At 35.4% G+C, this 23,889-nt stretch overlaps 1 protein-coding gene across 1 annotated transcript; it reads left to right on the top strand.

The window, feature by feature from the left end:
* Positions 1 to 2,286: 2,286 nt before the first annotated feature.
* On the top strand, positions 2,287 to 22,286 carry NME8 (NME/NM23 family member 8). Its single transcript, XM_026087935.1, is given in 16 exon segments — positions 2,287 to 2,319; positions 2,409 to 2,466; positions 3,824 to 3,930; positions 5,065 to 5,136; positions 6,265 to 6,381; positions 8,811 to 8,877; positions 10,830 to 10,906; positions 11,786 to 11,878; positions 14,410 to 14,567; positions 15,894 to 16,072; positions 18,190 to 18,334; positions 19,044 to 19,151; positions 20,156 to 20,307; positions 21,278 to 21,333; positions 21,336 to 21,427; positions 22,064 to 22,286. Coding segments are annotated over 16 exon segments (1,737 nt in total).
* The last annotated feature ends 1,603 nt before the right edge of the window (positions 22,287 to 23,889 follow it).

Genomic DNA, 23,889 nt, shown 5'->3' with positions numbered 1-23,889 from the left:
GCATGCTGTCCCTGGGGCGGCATGTGTCCATGTATTTGCTCACATGTCCGTATCTGTGAGGGTGTGTGCATGGGGGCTTCTGTGGAAGAGTGTGTCTGTATGCACCCGGGTGTTTTCATGGAGTGGGTTTGCACCAGTTGGTATGTGCCTGTTTAGTAGGTGCATGTGCTTACATGCTTGGATGAATATATTTATGAAAGCACATGAGTCTTTGCATTTACTTGTGTAAGCATGCAGGTGTGCATGTGTGTGCAAGTTGAAGTGTTGTGTACATGGATGAGTATTTTCTACTTGTAATTTTCTGGTATTTTATGCCATTTCATAGAATCTAAGGATAGGGTGCAGATAGTCTATCTGTCAGAGTGCTGACCATGAGGTGCATGAATCCATTGCTATACACAAGAGCTTATGTACAGAGAACTATGTATGGGTTTGTATGTATGTATGCACAGGTGCATATCAAAATTGCACAAGTGTATGATTGTTTGGATATTTTCATGTTTATATGTGTACAAAAGATTGTATTAAAATATTGAATGTGTATATGCAAAGATTATGCATATTTGAATGTCAGTTTGACTGTGTATCTCAATGTGCATCCATGTCTTTTCATATGCAAATTTGTCAGTGAAAGCAATTTTGGTTATAATATGTGTTGTAAGCGGTGTAGTGCTTGCACATCGTTGATGGAGCGTGGATAACAAATTGCTTTGTATCAAGGGTAGAGAGCATGCTGCCTGTATCACTGATAAAGGGGAAAATGTGCTTGTCTACATGTTTTATCAGTATAGTACTGATTGTATTACTGTGAAAACGTTATGTGAACAATTTGTGAAAAGGTATAGATGTGTCAAATGTATTTTCACATGTCTGTCTCACTCAGCTGTTGTGCCAGATTAACATGTAATTTGTGTATTTGAATATAGTAGCATGTGTCTATTCTATAGTATTTTCATTTGCCATCTGAGAATGTATGACTGCACGTTTTTAGTTGGGGTGTATGCATGTATGCCAGTTGGGAAGTATAGCCCCTTGTGGCATATGTGGTATATATTTTGTAGATCCGGTCTTGCAGTGGAGAGACTCTTATGATTGCTCAGTGATGGTAGCTAACAACAAAAGAAATGTTCTGTTGCGAATACTTCCTATTAATATGGCATATCTTGATGTCAGTCAGATGTCAGTTTCCTATAGTTTGGATAGTAAGCAGCATATCCCCAGAGATTTTAAAGGATTAAATTTATTGCCATATACAAATGACTGTGTCTCATCACCTGGTTTAAATGATTTGAAGAAAGCCTGTATTTTACTCCTTAATAATATTTTTAATAATATATTCTTTTATTCCTTAATAATATTTTCAGATGAAAAGTGAAATGAGCATCAGGGCAAAAGTTCTCACATTGGCCCCTATGCCTCACCCTTTGATCTGAAGGGAGCAACTCCAGGGGGAATGACCAGATAGTTCAACCTCTAGACATATATGCTGCGTGACTTGTCAGGTAACAATGCCAATGGAGCTGATGCTCACGTTTCCTTTTCCCCATGAGAAAGACTACCATTTTCTTAACTAGGAACTTTAGAAACCTCCATTTATGCGGCTGATCCAATGATACATTTATTCTTCAACCAAGCTTCATTTGGAAGCTGAAGTCAACTTCATCCTAGTATATAATTTAATTGGCCCAGTTCCTAGCTTAATATCTRTTAAAAAACAAGCCAAAAAAGGTGAAGGACCTGTTTTCTTAATGACAGAATGATGAATACACCAGAATTTGATAGTTTGGGAGATTAGTTGTGGGACATTGGTAAGTCATTGGTTTGCATATATCCCAAAGACAGAGAATCTGATTTGGTGTCATTTTGAGTTGAAGTTCTTTTATCATTACTTTTGAAATGCATCACTGTCACAGCAGCTGTCTTCCCATCCAAGATCCTTATAGCCATTCTTGACAGAGCAATATAAGTCTGAACAAGGCTTGAGGGCAAAAGATTCTGATGACCTTAATAGATTAAGGAGCTGAATTTTATTCTGCTTCCTGTGGTATATTGGTTCTGTAAAGAATTTGTATAGTACTCCACAAAATTCTGATGTGAAATGGGTGTTAGCTGCCATTTTTACAGTGGCTTCAGTGGAACTAATTTTTAAGGGAATTAGAAGACAGTACTGTGTTGAAAAAATACCGTGTATAAGTCAGTTCTGCATGTCACAGATATGCATCATTCTCCTTTTAAAAACTATAACTATACTTCATATTTTGTTGTGTTTCATATAATCATAGGGAAATGGCAGGCAAGAAGAAAGAAATCCAGCTTCAGGTATAAATCTTAACATCTTAAAAGGCAAAAAATTCTATTCATCTCTAGAATTGTTCAAGTAATTAAAATGTCAACCCATTTTCTTTCAGGTCACGGTAACCARTCAAAGCCAATGGGATGAAATGTTGCTGGCAAAAGGTGTATTAGGTATTAGCTATTATTATTTTCTTGTTAATCTCAAATGGTGACATGTACTGTATGCATTATTTTAAGTTTTGTTGTTGTGATCATCTCTTCCGACTAAGATGCTTTTCACTGTTGTAATCTGGTAAATAAGCAACAAGTGCTGTGGCTCTTCTGTGAGTGAAAAATTGTAAAAACCTGCATAAAACCTATGCACTGAATTAGGAATACGCTCTGCAAACCTAATCTGCTTCAGTGACAAGCTTGGTGTGAGAAGTCAAGGGAGTAATGAGTGGCACAGTCTCCTCATCAGGCCTGTTGGCTCCTGTCTCTAGGTATAGTCAACTGAGGATAGTGGTCACAACAGTGTGAATACAGCTATGGTGTGTGAAGGCTTGGACACTTTTGAATGAACATCTTTTATGTGTTGGCAAAACTTGGGATTTTTTTGTGGAACCACTCCACAGTCTCTACACCACACTTGTAGCTGCATCTGTGATTACTATTATTTGTAAATCATATATCATATAACCTATGATAGATCTCATCATACTTCTATGATAAATACTACTGCAATATTACCTGTTAAATAATGTTATATTAATATGTTTATAAATGTATATATTGTGTTTGGAGATAAAACATGTCTTATTATCTGTGATAAATACATACTTGTCACAAATCATATTATCTAGTATTTTATCCACTTTTATATGCTGATGTTTAGAAAATACCATTCCAGTATGGTATTCTGTATGGRAGGGAATAGGCCATTTCTGTGAAAGTTGTTCCCTAAAATCTTATGCAGACTGGATTAATACTATACAGATATGCTTAGCAGTTATCAATCACCATTCTTGAAAGTGCATGTTCTACAGCGTGTATTTCCTCCACAGTTTTCAGTTCACTGAGGCATTCTCGTTTATGCCATTAGCAACATCTCCAGTGTCTCCTGGGAATGGTATTTGGGTAAAGGGAACAAATGTGTAATGGGATCATATGTGCAGAGGAGCAGTAATAGGAAAGAAATGTTCTGCATGGCCTCAGGGAGATAAAAAACCTGTAAAATAAAGATRTAGAGAAGAATGAAAACCAAGAGTGGGAACAGAAAAAGAAAAACAATAGAAAGGAAAAGGAATGTAGTAGAGAAATGTAGTTGTTTGGCTTCATCATCTCAAATAGTATTGTGAAGTAGGTTACTGATGCTGAAAGTAATTGAAATAAAAGAGAAAACCATGATGTATTCATTGTCTCAAAGAGGATTGAAAGATGCATGGTAATGCCTTCCCAGGACTATTCCTTATATATTCCACTCATATATGTGTTTCATTTTAAAAGTTCCATGTCAGCTGTGTCTAATTACAAAATACTGTATTTTAAGTAATAGATGTACATCAAGCTTGGTGTGGTCCTTGCAAAGCTGTGGTAAATTTATTCAGAAAACTGAAGAATGAGTTTAGTGAAGATGATCTGTTGCATTTTGCAGTGGTAAGGATGAAAATTCTGTATGAAACTTCAATTATATTTTATTTCAAATGTATCCTTTTATCCATCTGCAATACGGAGCTCTCATTTTACTGTCCTTATAGCAATTAGGTCATTATAATTTTGGCTTGCTTGCCTCTTCTTCTGCATATCTCCTTATGAGACTTCATTTAGAGGGAGATTAGAAATAGTAATAAATATGGAAGGAACTATAATATAAAGGGAGGTAATATCCCGTCAATTTCATATTCCTTGATGAGAATTGCAGAAACTCTTGAAAACCAGGCTATATATTTCTTTAATATTAAGGCTGTACATTATTGATTATCACATTTAAAATTCTTACATCCCTGAAAACTATTGTTATAATTTTTCTCCAAATGTTTCCTTGTATTTCATTTTTAAAGGAGCAAAAATTAATTGAAAAATAAATGATTTCAAAATTATAATAATAAAAATGTTTCACTACACTAGAAGGATAAAATAGGAGGTGTATATCGTATTTAAAGTAGATTCTTTTGTTTCACAGACTAAGTTCCTCTACACTAGAAGGATTAAATTGGAGGTATATATTGTATTTAAAGTAGATAAATTTGTTTCACAGACTCAGTTCCTCCCAGATGTTGATCAAGCTTATTCTTCCTCATTTTATTGAAAAATTTCCGTTGTTTGATCAAACATTCTTGAACTTGTGCAGAATGTATATATATCAAATATATAGAAAAGCAACCAGTTGTATTCAGAGGTGATCTCAATGCTTTCATAGAATTGACCATATATTACAAAGAGCTTTATACAGTGGATCATTTCTTTTGACGAGGCTACATGGATTACTTCCTCCTTTATTTATAATCAGACATTTTTATCATTACCTACATGGAAAAACAGGATAATGTATTTGTAATGTGATTAACTTCTGTAAAAGGAAGGGAGGCCAATCCTGCATTACAAAACCAGTTCTTCCTTAACCACCAGCAAGTGCCATAAGGACTGCTAACTGTATGTAAGAATATGTTTTGAGTATGTTAGACTACAGTGTATAAGACTGTAGTTTTCTGTTTGGCAAAATTTTTTTATACATACATACATACATATACACACCTATATAGGTAAATAATTTTCTTCATCTGACTACAGGCAGAGGCTGACAGCATTGCGACTCTGCAACCAATTAGGAATAAATGTGAACCTGTGTTTCTCTTTTGTGTTGTAAGTATATCAAATCACTTGCTATTAATGTATTGTGTATTTTTGCATTAATTTTTCAATAGATTAAAAAAAATATGAAGCTATGTAAGTTGTATCTTTAAATTTTACAGTACATAGGATTGTACATCAGACATTGTTTAGCTGTGGCTGTTGTTTTCCACAATCTGTGGTTCTCCAACACATTTTTATTGTGGCTGCATGTACAGCCACAGCGGATTTGTGGTAGCCACAGTTCTGGTAGTTAGTGAGAAATCAGAGTAAGTTTTTTCAATGTTGCCTCACATAAGGTTCCAAGTGCCTACAGGCGGCTACTCTGAAATCATTATTTTGTGTACACTTTCCTTCAGGGAAAAAGAGTTTACATTTCCTGCCACTTCAGTTTTTCTAAGATAAGCAAATAAAATTGCATTTTTCACACCTCAACAATTGTAATAATAAATCACATATTTATTATATCTCACTGATGGTTACAGAAAGATTATGTTTTTAGGACTCTATTTTAGAACACTCTTATCTTTGTAAGCATTGTTCTTTCTTCAACTTGGAAGTGGTGGATTCCAGGAATTAGAGGCCAAGAACAAAGATGCTTTAAGGAGACTTTCAGGTTTGAATATGAATGCTGCAAAGTGATATTAATAGTATCTTTGATCACCAGTAGTTAGCTTCACTATGGTACTCCTGTATGTGGTAGAGCAGGCACTGAAGCATAGTGCAGACGGTAGTGAAAGAAAGAACGGAGAAAGGAAGGACCAGAACCATGAGACAAGGAGATCAGTGATGGTGTGGCAATTTCATCTGGTAGTGTTCTGAACTGAAAAGATGGCAAACTCCATGTTACAGAAATTAAGGGCTGGTAAATTCCATATTTGTATTTACTTCTGACTGCACTCTTAATGTTGAGGCTAGAAATAGACATAAAAATTAGGTAGAAAAGGAAGAAAGGAAATAAAAGCAAGAAAGGTTCGTTCTGAACCAGCAGAGGCAGTGGTAGCTTTGATTTTAACATTAGTGGGCAGAGGAAGTGATTCTATTAGTGGAAAAATTGCAAAATAGCATATTCTAAAACTCAAATAAATGTGTAAACTAAATGAGCAGAGGTTACTGAGAGTGTTATTTTCTCTTCTACAGAATGGAAAAATAATTGCAATAGTGAGAGGTGCAAATGATCCTCTTATAAGTAAGAAGATAACAGAACTAGTAGAAGAAGAGAGGAAAATTTTGACTGGAGAGAAGGAACGTCCTGAGGTATTCACAAAATAGATATTTAAATATATATAAGTATTTTTATTACATGTTTTTTTTCTCACCTGTGATAGTGTTTTCTGTAATGTAATGTTTATTTTTTTTGTAGTTGTTTTCTTCACAGTAAAGTGAAATATATGAGGATATTTTATAGAAATTTCCATTAAATGATGCTTTATGTTGATTGTTTCAGAAACTTGAAAAATTTACAGATTAGTCTATTAATGCAAGAAATGGAGGGATGGTTTGCTAACAAAATGTCACTAACAATAAACCCATTTTAGTCATTATCTTTTTATCTTTTAGCACTGAATATTTTTTCATGTATATTTTAGTAAGAATTCACTGTAAAAAAAACAAACAAATGGAGACATGCAAAATAGTCATGCCTCATTGCTTGTTTTGGTTGAAATGGAGATCAAAGAACTCCACTTTAATTATAAAGGCAATTTTTAACAAACTGCAGCTCAATTAAGGATAACCAGGCTAGCTCAAGGTCTCTCTTAGAACTGCTGGCTTTCCTGCATAGCAAATGTATTATTACATTAAGTTAAAACTGTTGTAAAGATCTGGGAGCTGAGTTTGGTGACTTGAGACAAGTGGGTTTTTTTCACAATATTGGCATCAATCCTGTTTGTTACATTTAATGTCAAAAAATTGAGTGGGCTTTGTAATGGTGAGTTGCTAGCTTCATTATTTTTATAGTCTATGTTTGTCAGAGAAATAGGATAGAAGTACTTACAATGTAGAGTATCTTTAATGTGATGTGGGAGTTTTTCATATTGTGCACATAAAAAATGACTTTTTCATTTTTTGTACATAATTGTTAATGGAAATGATGACAAACCCAGATACGTATTGACTACTAATGACAATACCTTTGCATTTCGAATGTTAGAAAATGATCAAATGCATTAGGTTTACTCTTTTTCCCCTGCATGACTGAATGACTTCTTCTGAATTTAGTATTCTATACCTGTGCAATTTCTTCAACTACAGTCTGTATCTTTTGCAAACCGCTAATCACACCATCACAGTTGTCTATTTCTTTTGAGTTATTGAAGTGTGAGTGACCGTAATTTCTTCCAGAATAATATTTCTTTCAGTARAGATGTCTTGGAATGTGATACAACCTCATAGGATCTGCTTCCCTTCTTTGTGACTAGTGCTGTTTTTTGAAATACTTAATATGAAGTTTAGTCTTATTCTAAGTTTCCAGTGATTTCTAGCCTTACACTGCTTCAGTGCACTCTTGATCCAGTAACATGAGTTCCTCTCTTCGCTATGAAATGACCTCCAGAATTGTCTATGACACAGAAGAAAGTAACCTTTGTCTTATACACCTACCCCAGACCATATATTTTTGTTCCTAAAAAAGGAAAAGCACTAAAGTATCCAATAAAAATAATGGGTTTTTATGCCAGTGAGTTTTTTCCATATTGTTTTTCTCTGAATTCCATATCATCAACAGATCAGTAGCTAAATATCTACAGCTGAGGAGGAAACTTGAGAGAAATAAATAGTAGATATTCCTAAGTCATGTCTGTATTACATATGATTTATGATATGTAGAATGAGAAATAGAATAAACTTATTAAATGCTTTCAAGTTTCCTAAGTACTGGGGTAGTAAGTGTATTTTAGATTGTCACATTTTCGTGACAGATACTCAAATTTGTGGTAAGTCTACATACTTACATACTATATGTGTACATACACACATTGAGAAGGAAAAGGGAAAAAGAAAAATTACCTAAAATTATTTTTAAGTCCTTTTGCAGACTTAATATCTCACTAGAAGAGTCTTGAATTGGTTTTATTGTAAGGTAGATAAGATTAAGTTTATAAGGGTAATCAGTCTTTTTTTCTTACTATGCTGTATGTTTCTGTCTAGAGTGGTAAGGCTTTGGCCACCATTTTAAAAGCAAGTGGCCAAAACATAGGGCAAAGATTTATATTTATGTGTTTAAAATTACTGTCTTTTGGAAAGTACCACATAGATCCCATTCAGTGTAACTTCCATCTCTCATTTCTGAAAATCATGTTCTTTATTTTCTTTTTAAATAGCTGTGGGAATCAAAACTAAGAAGCGAAGTATGACAAAATGGGAAAATTCTGTAGAGCAGTTTTAAAATGTAGCATTTTTGATGTCTCGGCAAATGCATTATTTCCATAAAATCTGCAAAAACTTAGAAGCAGGAGTAGCAGGCATCTTAAATGTGTGGATAGATATTTTCTTTCTTACCAAGCTCAAATTGTGTGGAGGTTTTCAGAAGAGGGGCAGAAAAAAGGGGRAGAAAATTCCTTTTCCAGTATTACTCAGTAGGCCTGTAGTGGAATTAGTACTATATCAGAAGTACTCTCTGCCTCTATATTAACTTCATAGTGGTGGTATACTTACTGGTATTCTTACTATATTTGCAATTACCTTAGGTAGAAGAACTTGTTTTCCTAGAAGAGAAATCATCAGAAGATGCTATTAAGGAGACTGTACTTGAGGGTAAATATATCTGATTTATTTTAATAATGTTAACAGAAAGGAAAAAAACAAATGTCTTTTTAGTTATTTGATTAAGAATTGTTCATGTCCAGTTCCAATACACATTCCTTTGATTCAGTTAATAACATGACAGATTAAGGGAATCAAACTGAGGGGAAGTTTTTTTCTGTAAGGAATTAGGATACTGGACTGTCATTAGTGTTTTCAACACCCTTTGGGGACCTTCAGAATTCAGGTATTCTTACAACTCTCCTGCTATGTTCCAGGGAATTTTCCTGTGTACTACACAGCCCCTGTTTTAGCTGTGTACTTTTGTTGAAGTGATGCTTGTTAGCCTTTGGATGTTCTGCAGAAAAAACAAGATGCTGGGCAAGCTGTGAGGATTAAAGGTATAAATCTATGAAGGAATGGCATACCTTCTACATCAGGTTATTTTTAATTAACTTTATCAGCAGACAAGATTTAAGAACTAAAGAGCAGGCCTACATAAAAGCATAAATTCACAGTGGTGGGAGAAAGTTCCAAAAAGATTGAAAAATATACACCCTTCTGCTTGTGAGGCTGGCTTCTATGATTTATTTCAGGCTTTGTATGAACTGGGACCTACATCTTTTCTATTTTTGTTATCTGTGGCTACTGAGGCTTTCCGAAGTTTTTGCTTCATAAATGCGTAGAATGCCATTTTGCAAGGTTGAGATGGAATAAACTCTCCTCTTCTTTACCTTCTCTTTTTTTCCTGTGCTAAGACACTAGATGACTGTCAGGGATTAAGTCATCTCCTCTTTCCTTCCTCTTCATGTTTTCTTTATTGTGTAGTTCAAGTGTTATGTTCCTGACTTCAGCTTTAATCTATTTTTTTCTTATACACCCTTTGAGACCTAGTAATACAATGTGATAAATCCTTCAGCAATTGTGCGCAGGCTTCTCTCAAAACTACAAAATCTAAATGCGCTACAAAATCACAAAATCATGGAGCAAAGTTTTCATCTTGAGTGACCTCTGCATACATCCTGCTAGATTAGGGAATCCTTAAGAAACCATAATGCACTAACACTTTATAGTGATATATTCCTTACCACATTCAGGTGCCTTTGAATGTTGTCTATTATTGGAAAACGGGAATGTTGTCTATTATTGGAAAACGGGTAGTAGTCTTGTGTTTACATTAGAGCTATTATTAAGTGTTTCTTTAGTGTCTGAGATCTGATTGAATTACATTCTAACACTTAACTGTAAACCTCAGATTCTGTAGAGAAAGACATATATTGGTTAATTTTTCTCTAACCACTTTCTACCATTTTGCAGAGGTGTATACATTACAGATACTGTAATAGTATGTCTATGACTGGGAACAGTTTTTAACTGTTGTTTTAAAAGTTGTTTTAATCTTATTTTAAATGTTAGACTGTGTTAGCAAGTGTGTGTTACTTCAAAAATTATTTCTTGTAAATGATTTCAGGATCCACAAAACTATGGAAGAAAAGATATATTTACTATTACAAGAAATGTCTGCTTTACTGGAAATCTCTAATATTCATACAGAATTTCACTTGGTGATTTTTCCTTAAAAATATTAATTCCTTTCACATTTCCAGTCCTGTACAAAGAGGGCTTCCTAGAGAAAGCATCATCTTAAATTGTAACTTTTCTACCACACCTGCCTGCATGTGAACCATTTCTCCACTGTATGACCCAAAACACCAGTGGTTCACCAGGGACATAGATTCCAGGGATGACCAAGGAGTGTTCTGCTCTCCAAGACATGCTTTAAGTGCTTGAGTCACTTATTTTTTGGAACCACTGTTTGGCCATCTCAGTATTAAAATGGAGAAGTATTTAGAGAAACCCACTTATAAGTAACAGAACATTTAGTTGTGTACTTATTTCAATATTGTGTACATATTTCAATAAATATGTTCAACAACACAACTTTTTTTTTCTTTTTCCAGCAGAAGGAGTCAGATATTCTGTTGCAATTATAAAACCTGATGCTGTCTTAGAGGGACATGTAGAAGAAATTAAACAGAAGGTGACAAAACTTGATTCTTTCATCCTGTTTAGTTAAGTGGCATAGTAGTTACATGGAAAGTGAAATAGATCCTAATTTAAACAGACTTTATAACAAGACCTGTAAATGCTTCTCTCCTAAGCATGACAAAAGTAAGTAGGTTTTGACCTGAAATAATGTGGTATTCAGGTTGACACTATTTCTTTAATATTTTATGTCACTGGGTGAGGTGTGACATTGATTTGTACTGTGGAGATTCCTGACATATGAAATTTACAGACAGAAAACTCTCTTTTTCTCATCATACTGTAGTGGAGATAAGAACTAGAAACTCCTCATCAGGCAGGGCAAAGACAGGGCCAACTAACAGCTGCTCAGCTCCATTAAAATTGTTTTCAAACATTGCCTGTTTTTTTCACCTTTATTGAACCTCCTTTTCTTCTGGCCAAGATGGAGTAATTGCAGAAACAAGCTACATAACACTCGGATTTCTTTTCTGCACAGGTCACTGACCTTGTCGTAATGCTTTTTTAAATTGGCATAGTTTTATCTTGATATATAGCGTTATGAGATCTTTTTCTGTATCAGGAATAGTGAGAAATTTCTATAACTTAAATGAGCATTACTGTAGTATTATATTCTGGATGTAGAGATGATTTCCCTTTCACTGTTTAATGGCTTAAACAAACACTGAATCCCTCTATGCACTGAGATTGTTATTAGTGCATAGTCTCTGATGGCACTTTACTCGCACACATAAATTACCTGCTCCATCTACAAACATACGTTAAATCATCTGCATGTGCACGCATACAAACATCAATCTTTAGATTTATGGTAATGTGTGATTTTGTATATATCATTTTCAAATGCCACTGAATAATAACTGAACAATTGCAGATTACAGATGCAGGCTTTAGCATTGCAGCAACAGAAGAAAAACTGCTAACTGAAGAGCAAATCAGAGTATTCTATGCTCAGAATATAGAACAGGTAGAAACAAACAAAAATAGAAACAGATAAAAAAACACAGTTTGGCTATAGGTCTTTCTAAATCTCTGGCTCATAAATTTTTAATATGTTGAAGAACTGAATTAATAGAGCTTCTGTACATAGGAAAAAATATTCTCTTATTTTTCTTCCTTACCAACTCTTACAAATCCTATACAGGTATGGGGTGGTAGCATTCTAATGTTCCCATTAAATGCTAAGAGATTTTTATTAGTTCTTTCTGTTATCAGAGTGTCTATGACCCTTAGTCGTGGCCCTAAACAGACTCAGTTAGCTGCTGAAATCTAGAACAAAAATAAAATCTATGTCATCCATTTGACAGTATGTATCTATTTGACATGTACTGTTCTGGCCAGGACATGGGTGAAAGTATATTTTTCTTCTCTCTACTCTCTTCTCTTTTTTTTCCTTCCCTCTCCCCCATCCTGCTTTTATCACTGAGTAGTACTGGGGAGGAAGAGAGATGAGAAAGCTTCTTCAATTAAGCTTATTTTTCTAGAAGTATCCTGTGTTAGAGGAACATAGATTGCTAAGGACAAACAAAGTTCAAAGAAACAATGAAATTGTACTGGTCACCATTAAGTGTCAGTGGTCTAGTAAACTGGCACCCTCATACTGTCAAGTGTTTTGGAGGTGTGATAGCTAAAGTGAACTCCACAGAAAGATCTGAAGCAGAAAAATGAATCCTCTTAGAAGATACAAATATATTCTCCTGTTTAAGATCTGCATACTGTAGCTAGAGGCTGGAATTACATGCAGAGAATTTGATATTAGTAGGAGGACCAATGGAACGGTGCAAGGAAAGGGGTGACAATGAAAACAAGAAGCTGGGGAAATGTTCCCGTGGCATTCCAAGTGAGAATGAGACATGACTGTACTTACTGAAGCCAGAGAAAAAAAAAAGTGATAGTAATTGTCAGATGGTGGCACTATGATACAGGAAGGAAGTAATGGAGAGATCTTGTAGGGAATCATGAAGAGGTTGGTTTTGGCAACCTTGAATCTGAAGATACTTCATTCATAAGGAACTGCCAAAGACAAAGCTGAGATTGTAGTTTGGACACACAGAGACAATTCTGAAATGGAGGTAAATCTGTAAGTCATCTTCACAGGAATGGCAGCCAAATCTGAGATTAGTTAGGTGTAGAGGGAGAAGTGGGAGGAACAAAGGGAAATAGCGTGCAATGTTTGATATACTGCAGCACTAGCTCTGCTGCAGTAAATCCTAGCCAATATTAGGATAAGGAGGATAGGAAAACTACTATGAAATATGAAAAGCAGTTCAGAGGGGCCTGTGGATGTTGAGAAGCCAGCTATTTGTCGTTCTCTAAGTGTAATTCTAAGCTGAAACATAATTATGTTTAAGTTGCACTTGTAGTGCTTCGTATAGAATATGGATGTCTTTGTGCTCAGTGAGCAAAATTCTTCCTAATTTAATACCACACAAACCTGTTGAAGGTCCTGAGGCTACCTATTACAACAGAACAGAATCTCAAGGAAGCCAATACAACTGAAAGTGGAAATAGTTTGTTTTTAACAGTGAAGTTATCTATTTCTGTCTAAACAGGCATCTATTTCTTCTAAAGTGCGCAAGTATGTTTTTTTAAGCCACAACAGTTTAGATACTCACTTTATGCATTGTACTAAATGTTTTCTGCTTGCATTCATTCAATTTCTTTTGAATGTCTTCATCATGTGAAACGGGTTAGGTGGATGCATAGGTATGAAGTAAAATGAAAGAGAAAAGCAATGAAATGAAAGCAATGCATGTGAATATTTTATCCTCATATTATTAAAGGAAAAATACATCATATACAATCAGATGGCAGTGGCTGATAAAGAAAATATTTAGTCATATAGTTAAGAGGAGCGAAGATCTTTGAGGAAATTTGCAATGCTGAAGAAAAAGGTAACATACAAGGAAAAAAAGATTAAAAGCTAACTACAGTCAAGTTATCATTATTCCAATGAAAATATCCATTCATAGGGTTGAAGGCTGAAACTGAAGGAGTGAAAAGAACATAGCAAAGAAAATGAAGGAAGTGCCTACAAATATCTTGCAAATATCTAAATGTTCTATATTTGCAGCCAGCTACATGATATTTACTTTCAAAAATTACGCATGGAACTGTTTTACAGTTTGTTAAATCACACTATATATGCTAGTCTAAGCATTGCATTTGATCTCAGCTAGTTTCCAGATCATTCCTTTACTCATTATTTGTACTTTAACCTGGCGGAACACGCTTCATGAATGTAGTTCTATGACTCCATTTATCTCAATTAATTGCATTTGAAACATTTTATAATGCTATTGTGTCAAAGGACTGATCAAAAGATCTTCTAAACAATCACATCAATTATGAATTTAAGCAATTTCCCAAGGTTGTGTGATGTTTGTAAATTCCATTATAGAACAGGAGTTATGAGTTTCTTAGCAATGGATGGTCTCATTTCTGATGATAAAGTCAATTCTTGCAGTTCACAGCAGGAAAAAAAATTATGTTTTTTAGCCTGATTTTGATTATTTTGTTCAATTCATGATGAGTGGACCATGCCACATTTTGGTAATCTCTAAAAAAGAATCAACCGATGCTATTCCTCACTGGAAGGAGCTAAGTGAATCAAGTGAAAATGAGCCTGATGAGCTGGAGTCTAAAAAGCCAGATAGGTAACTAATAACTAATATGACATTGTTATATGTGATTCAGTTACAGTATTCAGAACTAAACCAGATACAAAGCCAATGTTGCCAGACTTAACAGAGTCCAGGGAACAGGCAGAGTTCTGCACCTGGTCTTTCACAGAACCATCATTAAAGATGCAATCTCAGTACCTGAGGGAACATAAAAACTCTGATTCCTCAGTAAAGATAACAAGCAAAGGGCACTGATCTCTTACTGTTTCTGAAGTGGCCTTGAATGGATTGTCAGCCTGATGGGAACAGTGGTATACTTCAGAGCTGATATAGCCCGTGCAATTCCACTTCACACTAATTCCACTTCCACTAACTCACTAAGACAAAGTGACTGCCTACACTACCTGCAGAGAGTCGAACTCTTGTCCATGTTTGCTCCTGTGCATACTGGGAGATTGTAGGTGTGGTCCAAATGTGGCTGGGGGACATCTGAAGCATGCAGTGCTCCCTAGAACCACTATGTAAAAGCCAGCAAACAAGTGGGGGATTGACCAGACCACTAGCTTTATTTTGCCAAGATACATAAACACCAAATCTTTACAGTGTTTTTATAACCATGGTATCATGAAATGCCTGTTTTTGTATTATGCCAAGGATTTAATTGAGATTTTTAAAGAGAGTATTAGTTGTATACAACACACCAGACAATAAAGGGAGTGCTCCCAAAAATATGAATGTTGGATTGAGTTGTATATTTAGGCCAGAAATTTACTGAAAGCAACATGAATTTAAATACTTTGTTCCAAAGAGAATGTGTCATAATAATTTATACTTTTATTGATGCCTGCTGTATCCCTTCTGCTTAAATTTAATGTGACCCAGGAATATTATATTTGCCTTAAGTGGCTAAGAGTGGCTTTATTTACATAGCTAAATAAACCTGAGAATTACAAACATATCAAAATGGAAAGAATCTCTGCTAAAGAGAATGCTGTAGTACTGTCATTTTCAGGATCATGCTTTATATGAATGAAGCACAATCCTTTTACTGAACTTTCATTATACACTGTACGCTTGTCAGTAATAATTCTGTCTAATGAAACATGGATTATTTTGAAGAAGCTAGACGGGAATTAAAAATGCTGTATGGCTGAGATTTCTCTTGCGTAGAACTAACTTGTGAGAAGATAAATAATTCTTGTCTCAGTAATATTACTTTAATAGTGAATCTGAATTCAGTAAAAACAAACTAGTTTGGTATTCTATTTTTAGGTTTCACTAAACTTTAAGAAAGTATATTTTCAATGATTCAACTGTTAACACAGTGACTTAAATACTGGATTACTTGGTGTCTTGTAGGCTGGATGACATCTTGGAAACTGAGGGTCTGTTAAATATATGTGATGTGCAAGACAATATAGAAGATGCCAGCAGGCAACTTGCCTTCTTTTTCCCAAATTTTGGTAAACAGAAAACAGGCCAAAATGTTGAAAGAACTTTGGCCTTAATTAGACCTTTACTCTTAAAGGAAAGACGACGTAAGTGTTAATAACTACATTTTCCATCTAAAGTATATAAAAAGCCTCATATTTTTCATTTTAAAAATTCTGACACTACTAATGAAAAGTTGTTGTTATATTGTCTGCCCAGCATCAAGTTGACAGTAATCTTTGTCAGTAAAAAAAAAAAATTATGTAGTTAATCTGATATATTTAGAATTTAAATGTCAACACTATTTTGCTCCTTTGGTTGATTCTTCAAAAACGTCTTTGGATTGTTGTCAGAGTGGGAGACAGACCCGGAGTAACGATGAGTCTCAATGTGAGTATGATCGTTCTCCCTTTATTCAAGTTCTTACAGAGTATATATAGACAGGCAATAAGCATGTGCTAGCGATAGCTATATGATTGGTTTACAGCCTTTGTTCACACGCCTAAAGCGGATATACGATTGGTGCAGGATTGCTGTCCACGTGGAGAGGTCTGTCAACTTGTTTACCTCCTTGTAGCTTCTTTCTTTTGTGCTGTTCAAGGACAGCTCGCATAGCTGTGGGATCCTCCCTCCATCGTGAAGACAGGATTGCTCACTTCTAAGAGATCATGCCCCTTTTCACTTAACCATTCTTCCACAGATTGTGTATTTGGATGGAATATTTATAGAAAACCTCTCAGAGAAGCTAACATTTGCAAAGTGTACTAAATGGGATCATATTTCCTACTATAATGAAGTAGCTGATACTATCCTTGAATGGCAGGTCCAAGACAGATCAATGACAAGCATGATTTGTCCCAGAATATTTTATGCTGCATAAGGCAGTTCTGCACAAGGATAGGTGTATACAGACTAGGTTTTTACAAGTCAAATCAGAAATAATCTAGTCCCATATAGTGTGAAGCTCTACCCAAGCTAGTTTCCTTTGCTTCTCTGGCAAATATTTGCATTTCTTCCTGGATTCTGGCTAGCTCCTTTATTTCTAGTTTAATAATCTCTGTGCTGACGATAGTGTGCAGTATAATCTATACATAGAGGTCAGGAAGACTACAGTTTTGACCTTTCTTTGTCTATTTCTTTTTTTTAGTTGATATCTAGTTATGTACCTTGCTTAGGAGAACAGTTTTGCAGTGTATATGTTGAAATGTATATGTGGGGAATTATTCTGTCATTTCGACTTGTGCCAAATACTGCTTATTTACATATACAGTCTTGTAAGACTTAGTCAAATGAATATCCACCTATTCAAAATCCTCAGCCCTTCTTCTGATGATTAAAACGCATATTACATTTCTCAATCAGATAGTGATACTGAGCTTTCTCAAGTGAGAGGAAGAAAAGGGATGCTTGGCAATACCTGTTTCTTAAGAGTATTGAAATAATAGATGCAGACCTGTACTCCCACTTTTCTGGTCTTTTATGGATTCTTTTTATGACAATAGGTGGAACTCAGTAGAGGATGTTCTCCATTTGTAGCTTCATTGATCAGTTACATAATATTGACAGTTGCATTACTATCATCAAGCTCAGCTGGGACTTTGAGTAGTACCCATTACAGTTGATAGGATTTCAAAAAGGAATCATCACAGTTATAAATAACTTAGGTGCATATTTTCAGGTACCTTCTTCTGGAAGTTAGGTATGTCCTTCAGATGTGGATAACTTTTCATGCTCTAGCATTGAACAGTTATTCTGCTTTTGGTTACATCATCTGGCTTACTTCAATCACATTATGCCAAGCAGCACAGATATTTACAGGAAATAGTTGCTCATTTCAGCCTTCTGCCATCTATATAGTTTGGTGTATGAGCACCTCCACTCTATGTCTCCCATAAGATTTATTTCCCACACGCTGGGTAGCTCCAGCACTGATAAACAGTCTAATTTTCCTTTTTGTTAGAACGAGTGACATCATCCAAAGCTGATACMTGTGCTATTTTAGCTATTACTTCCTTCCATCTGTTCTTAAGAAAGCATCAGCTTTCTGAGCATCCAGGCAACTACTGAAGTGTTCTAGCAGTTGCTTTGAGTTAGTTTTCTGTTCTTCGGTTAACCAATTAATTCAAAATTAATTTAACATTACAGTTGGAAAGTAAATGTCATTTCTTCAGAAATGTGAAAATTAATGAATGGCAATTCAGCATTGTTTCAATATTTGAAACAGATTCTATTCTGCAAAGAATAATGGATGCTGGCTTCAAAATAGCAATGCAGAAAGAAATAGTCCTGTCGGAAGAACAAGCACGTCAATTTTACAAGGAGCATGAAAATGAAGACTACTTCCCAGTACTTCTAGAGCAAATGACCAGGTATGTTGATTGAAAAATGAGAACATGGAACTATAAATGGAAATAGGTTTTTCACAATAAATAAGTAACCTGAGGAATATACAGCTACAAGGCACAATTGAATCTGAGAGTTTAGCAGAACTCAAAACAAGATCACCACTGCAGACGAGATAGTTCCCAAGTATAGTAAATAAATAAACCAGATTTTAAAAAATCATTAGGTACTCCATACCTCTGTATATAGGATGTTGAAGTCAGTAGCCAGTTCCACTGATTTGAGTGAAAACAGTTGAGCTCTGCTCTGATAGGCTGGATTTAGCTTGTCTGCAGGAGGGTTCTGTGGTTCTTACCCAGGCTGTGTGCTGAGTTTCTTTGGAGCTGAAGAAAAATCCATGTTTGGATATTGTCTTCATATGAAGTCAAGACATAGCTGAGACAAATACAAAAACTGAGAAGCCGAGCAGCATTCTTAAGTCTAATAATAAAGACTAATTCTATGACATTCTTGCTGTTGTGGTAACATTCAGTAACTTTGAAAATTAAATTCACTTTTAAGCCATATAATATTGTATCAGACTTTAGCTGTTTAAGTGGGGATTGGCTTCAAAATCCTCCTTTACTAGGGCTTGTTTTCCTGGACTGCATAGAATTTAATCTAATTCCTATTACAAATCACAGTGAGTTTAAGATTTGTTCTGATATTTCTAATGCCAGTTTTCCCATTTTACAGTGGTCCAACTCTTGCACTTGCTCTAACACGAGAAAATGCTATAGAACTCTGGAGAGAGTTGCTAGGCCCAAAGACTACTGAGGAGGCTAAGAAGAAAAATCCAACCAGGTAATACCAAAAATAATGAATGTGAGTTCATGGTGAATGAACTAGCATTCATAACTTAAAGTTTATTTTCACCTTCTTCAACTCAATGAATTCCACATTGCTGCTTGTGTAACTATAGTGCCATCATCTGGAAACAGATATATATTTCTGCAACTTCTTAAGCTTTTCTTGGATTMAATATTGTATTACACACAGGAACTATAGCATATTTTGAGAAATAACATCTAATAAACAAAATGAAAAGTTGAGTTTAAAAAAACAAGTTTGGGAGGCATTAAAGAGAAGGAAGATTGCTAAATTATAAAGAAATCTTTGACTGCTAGAAGCACATACAGCAGGAAGAATCCATCTGTATTATTTTATAATCCTGCTCTGCCAGCCACTTATGGAAGCAGGTTATTTGGCTATTAAATTGAACCTTTGTGACCTGGCACAGATCAGATGGCAGTTTTTAGGCTTTATGATCTGCAGAAGTCCTGCTACTCATTTTCTGCATGCAAAAAGTATTGGTAAAATCTCATTCTTATTGATTATCTGTTAGCTTGAAATAGCACCACTGTTTATTAGAACAGATGCCTATGGCCTCTTAGTTTAGTGAAAAATCTTCACTAGTAGAGTATTTTATTTATGATTAAGTTTCTTCTACATATTTTATAAATGAACAAGTTAGTTACCTGCTTATAGTATTGTTCTAAGAAACTGCTGTGGCATCATCTTATCTGTTGTTGATAGACATACTATTTTGTTAAGCAAGAACTGGTGTTGTCTTGGAGACATAACAAGATGACAATTGGGAGGGAAGGTGTTCATATTTCAGGTTGTTAATTAAAAAGGTAACTGCTTTTCCTGTAGACAGTGAAGGCTTCTTACTCCTACAGAAAGATAATTGAGCTCTTAAATCCCCAAATCAGCATTAATTTATATTCACTGGATTAAGGCTAGTCACAGTTAAAGCTCAAAATGGCTATTTCATTAAATAACTTTGCTGTTTTAATGATTGTTAGTTTACGTGCAGAGTATGCATTTGACAGCACACCGCTTGATCAGCTGCATGGTAGTTCTTCACCTGATGATGCTCAGAAGGAATTACAGTTCTTCTTCCCTCAGGAGCACACTTTGGCATTAATTAAACCTGCTGCTGTTAAGGAACATAAAGGTAAATAATCCAGAAAGTATGGGCTATGCCTGCTGACCTAATTTCTACAAAATATTAGCAATGTACAGTTTGCAGTAAATCATGTCAGCTGCATTCATCTTCCTAAACGCTTTTTCCATGCAGAGAAATGCTTTTATGGGACTTGCATAATTCATATAGATGTCTGAAATGTGACATTTCTGATACCCATTTCCATTACTAAATTAGCCATAGTTCTTCTTTCACCAAAAAAAAAGTGAATGTTCTTAGCTAAGTTAAGCTATTTAAAAGCCAGGTACTTTTCCAAACTAGTCATCTAGCATCTTTCTAATTTAAAGGAGAGAGAGGCCTTCCAGAGTCATCCCACTGATTGCAGACAGCTATCTTTATTGATTCAGAAGGGACCATTACTAAATTAGATGTATTCCCATCCTTGGTTTAACTCACTGTCAGACAAAGAGAAAGAGGAGGAAAGGTCAAAGAAAAGAACACTACACAAAATTTGGAGTCTTTCCTTAAGATTTTTGCTGCCTCTGTTTTTAATTCTCTACCCAGAGCCTCCTGGCATTCTTCTTTATGTGCTAACAAATTCAGTAGTCTTTCTGATGTTAATTCATCATTGGCTTTTGAGAGTCTTTCTTCCCCTCTTATAACAATCCAGATTGATTTACCAGGCCAGCTGGTGTTTATATTCCATGTGTGAGAAGTGGTGATGAACACTACTGATATAATTGATAACAATTCAGATTTGTCACCTGCATAGAAATGGATTAGTCCAATGACAATGGTTAACTGTATATCTTGGAGGAATGCTGAAGTGTTCATCATATTGTCCACGATTGTTTGATATTGTAAGTAGAATTCTAATGGTCAATAGTGAATTTGCCAAAAAGCAGATATAGTATTTTCTGAAACTTTTTACATTTTTTGTATCTAAAATAGAGTAACTATTTAAATCAAGAAAGAATGAGTTTTCTTGTTTTTCCCCTAGATGATATTATGCAAAAAGTTAAAGATGCTGGATTTACTATCTCAAAGATAGTATTTAAGAAGCAGCTTTAACTCGTGAAATGGCTACACAGTTTTATAAAGATCATGAAGGAAAACCCTTTTTTGAACCGTTAGTGACTTGTATGACCACGTAAGTGTCTAGTTACACAGTACCGAGGTATGCAAGTGTACATCATAACTTCGTACAGAGTAAGCAAACATGCTACACCCAAAGTAGGCTAAAGATTTTATATTGTCACTCTTTCAGGCAAGGCTAGTGGCTTCTTCAAATTAGTATGATTATCTTTGAGGTTGGAATGCCCCTCCTTTAGAAGGAAGATTTACAATTCTTTCCAAACTTACAGATAGTGACTATTATTTTGGATTTGTTCCTCAACAAACAAAAAAAGTCCATCATTGCTAATGGAATCCCTGGCCTTCCCACATAGAGGAATTATTTTCCTCGTAGTATGTGTAGTATAGCTGTTGATAAAACAGCATTTCTGTTGCCTTGCTTCAGAAATTAATGGGTGAGAGTCTTTGTAGGAAAATAGAAAAAGTCAGAATAAGTGATCATCATAATCTTTTTGGCTTTCATATACAAATATTAGTAGATTTATATTGTCTTAAAACACTCTGGAAATACATATTAAAGTTTAAAAAGTATAACTAAATTCAGATATCATAATGCACATGTKTTTACCATAACCCTTCACAGCACCCCCGAAGCCAAAGGTAAATCTGCATCTCAGAATTGTGGAAGAACTTTCATGTCTTGATTTTACAGGGGCCCATCGGTGATAATGATTTTAACAAAGGAAAATGCTGTGGAAGAATGGAGGCAATTAATGGGTCCAACAGATCCAGAAATAGCAAAAGTGACCTCTCCTGAATCAATTCAAGCTCAGTTTGCACAAGATATTTTGTCCAATGCTGTTCATGGATCATCTAATAAGGAGCATGCACTGAGGAGTATTGAGTGTGTATTTGGAGAGATTGATATAGATTAAAAATAACTTGTAATCTCTGAAAAATAATATTCAAGTTATAAGATAAATTTGTCTATCCAATCTGCTATATTTAAGACTATATATACACATTTTCCTTCATGCTCCATCCATTTTTGTTATCAGATGATCCTCATGTAGCAAAGCATATCAGTGTAACAACTGATATATCTGCTAGAAGTTTATTGTCAGTAATGATTGCTATACATACACGATACATGTTTTTTTTTTTCTTTTAACATCTTACAAGCTTATATCTTTCCAATAGTTCCAAAAGTCTGAGGCATTTTGTAGTATAAATATGTGAAAAACAGAGTCAAGGAAGAAAGGTCCTTGAAGCACTATTAATGACACATCCACTGTGATGTGGATACAGTCCTCGAGTTCAGGCAGTCTATAGAGGAAAGATGCTGGAAGACAGTGGAGGTTATTACAACACTGACAGGGAGCAGCTTCACAAGGCAGAATAAGCAAGGAGCTGAGGGTGACCCCAGCACAGGCCATGACCTCACCAGCGGGGACACAGTCTCACAGCACCTGAGCAGGGTGAGCAGAACCAGGTGCTGGTAACAGGGTCCATCAACAGCCCCAGACCAAGCAATGAGCCAGGTCCAGGGTCCATCCAGAGGGATTCAGTCAGAAACAACAGGCAATAGAGACAAACATTCCTACAACATAGCTCAAACAAGGATTAAGGCCAGGTCTGAGCTTAAATGGGGCTCCAGGGCCCATGGGAACAGAGTGGGTGTGGGGGTTGCAGGTGAGGCTGCCCAGGGCTATTAAGGCTTATTGGTGCCCTCAGGGTCTTGATGAACATTTTCGTTGTTTGTTTATCCTTTCCCTAAACATCTTCCAATGGTCACTGTCACAAATAGGGTAGTAAACAAGAGGGTTCTTTCCAGTCCAGTCAGTCAATCCAGATATATCACATGAAGCAAAATATAAAGTCAGCTCTTATATATAGCTGTTCTTGAAATATATATCCTTGCCAAACTGGTGAATTTGTATCCTGTCTCAGTCTAGTTTGGCTGGCTTTCATGAAGAACACAGCTGTGCTTCTGTAGCTGATAAATTCTCATTTCTACTGTCCGAATCTGTTGAAGGTTGAGATACTAAAGAATGGCATACAATTAAAGGAGTTTACACCGCAGCATGATTAGAAGTATGAAGGCCAGAAAGAATGGTCTTCACACTTTTCTTACGGTTCCTATTGTATTTAATGTGACCAGCTATTTTAAAGAGCTTCCTGAAAAATATTTCTGTTGTGATGGGACATTTGTTATTATAGGCATTCCTCTAGCAAAAATTGGACTGAACATTCTACTGGTGGCACATTTTCACCTACAGCTGCTTTACTGCAGTAAACTGTACTTGAGGCTAGCTTGTAGGAAGTTTTGATTAGTGCAGAATTTATATGTCACCTCAGTGAGCTGATTTCTGAGAAGCATAGTTTGGAATTGCTTTATGTTCTTTGGCTTGTCTTTTACTTCAAAAACCAATTAAAACAGTTCTTCCTGGCATTATTTCAGCACTCTGGGTCTTTTGGGTGCTGGCATGCAGTGCTTTAAATCAGGAGGCAGTCTCGGAAAAGGCCTGAATTCGGCAA

Source organism: Apteryx rowi, unplaced genomic scaffold, assembly GCF_003343035.1.
Source record: "Apteryx rowi isolate R43461 unplaced genomic scaffold, aptRow1 scaffold_741, whole genome shotgun sequence".
NCBI lineage: Eukaryota > Metazoa > Chordata > Aves > Apterygiformes > Apterygidae > Apteryx > Apteryx rowi.
The sequence above is the reverse complement of the archived record's forward strand: the minus strand, read 5'-3'. Positions and strand labels throughout refer to the sequence as shown.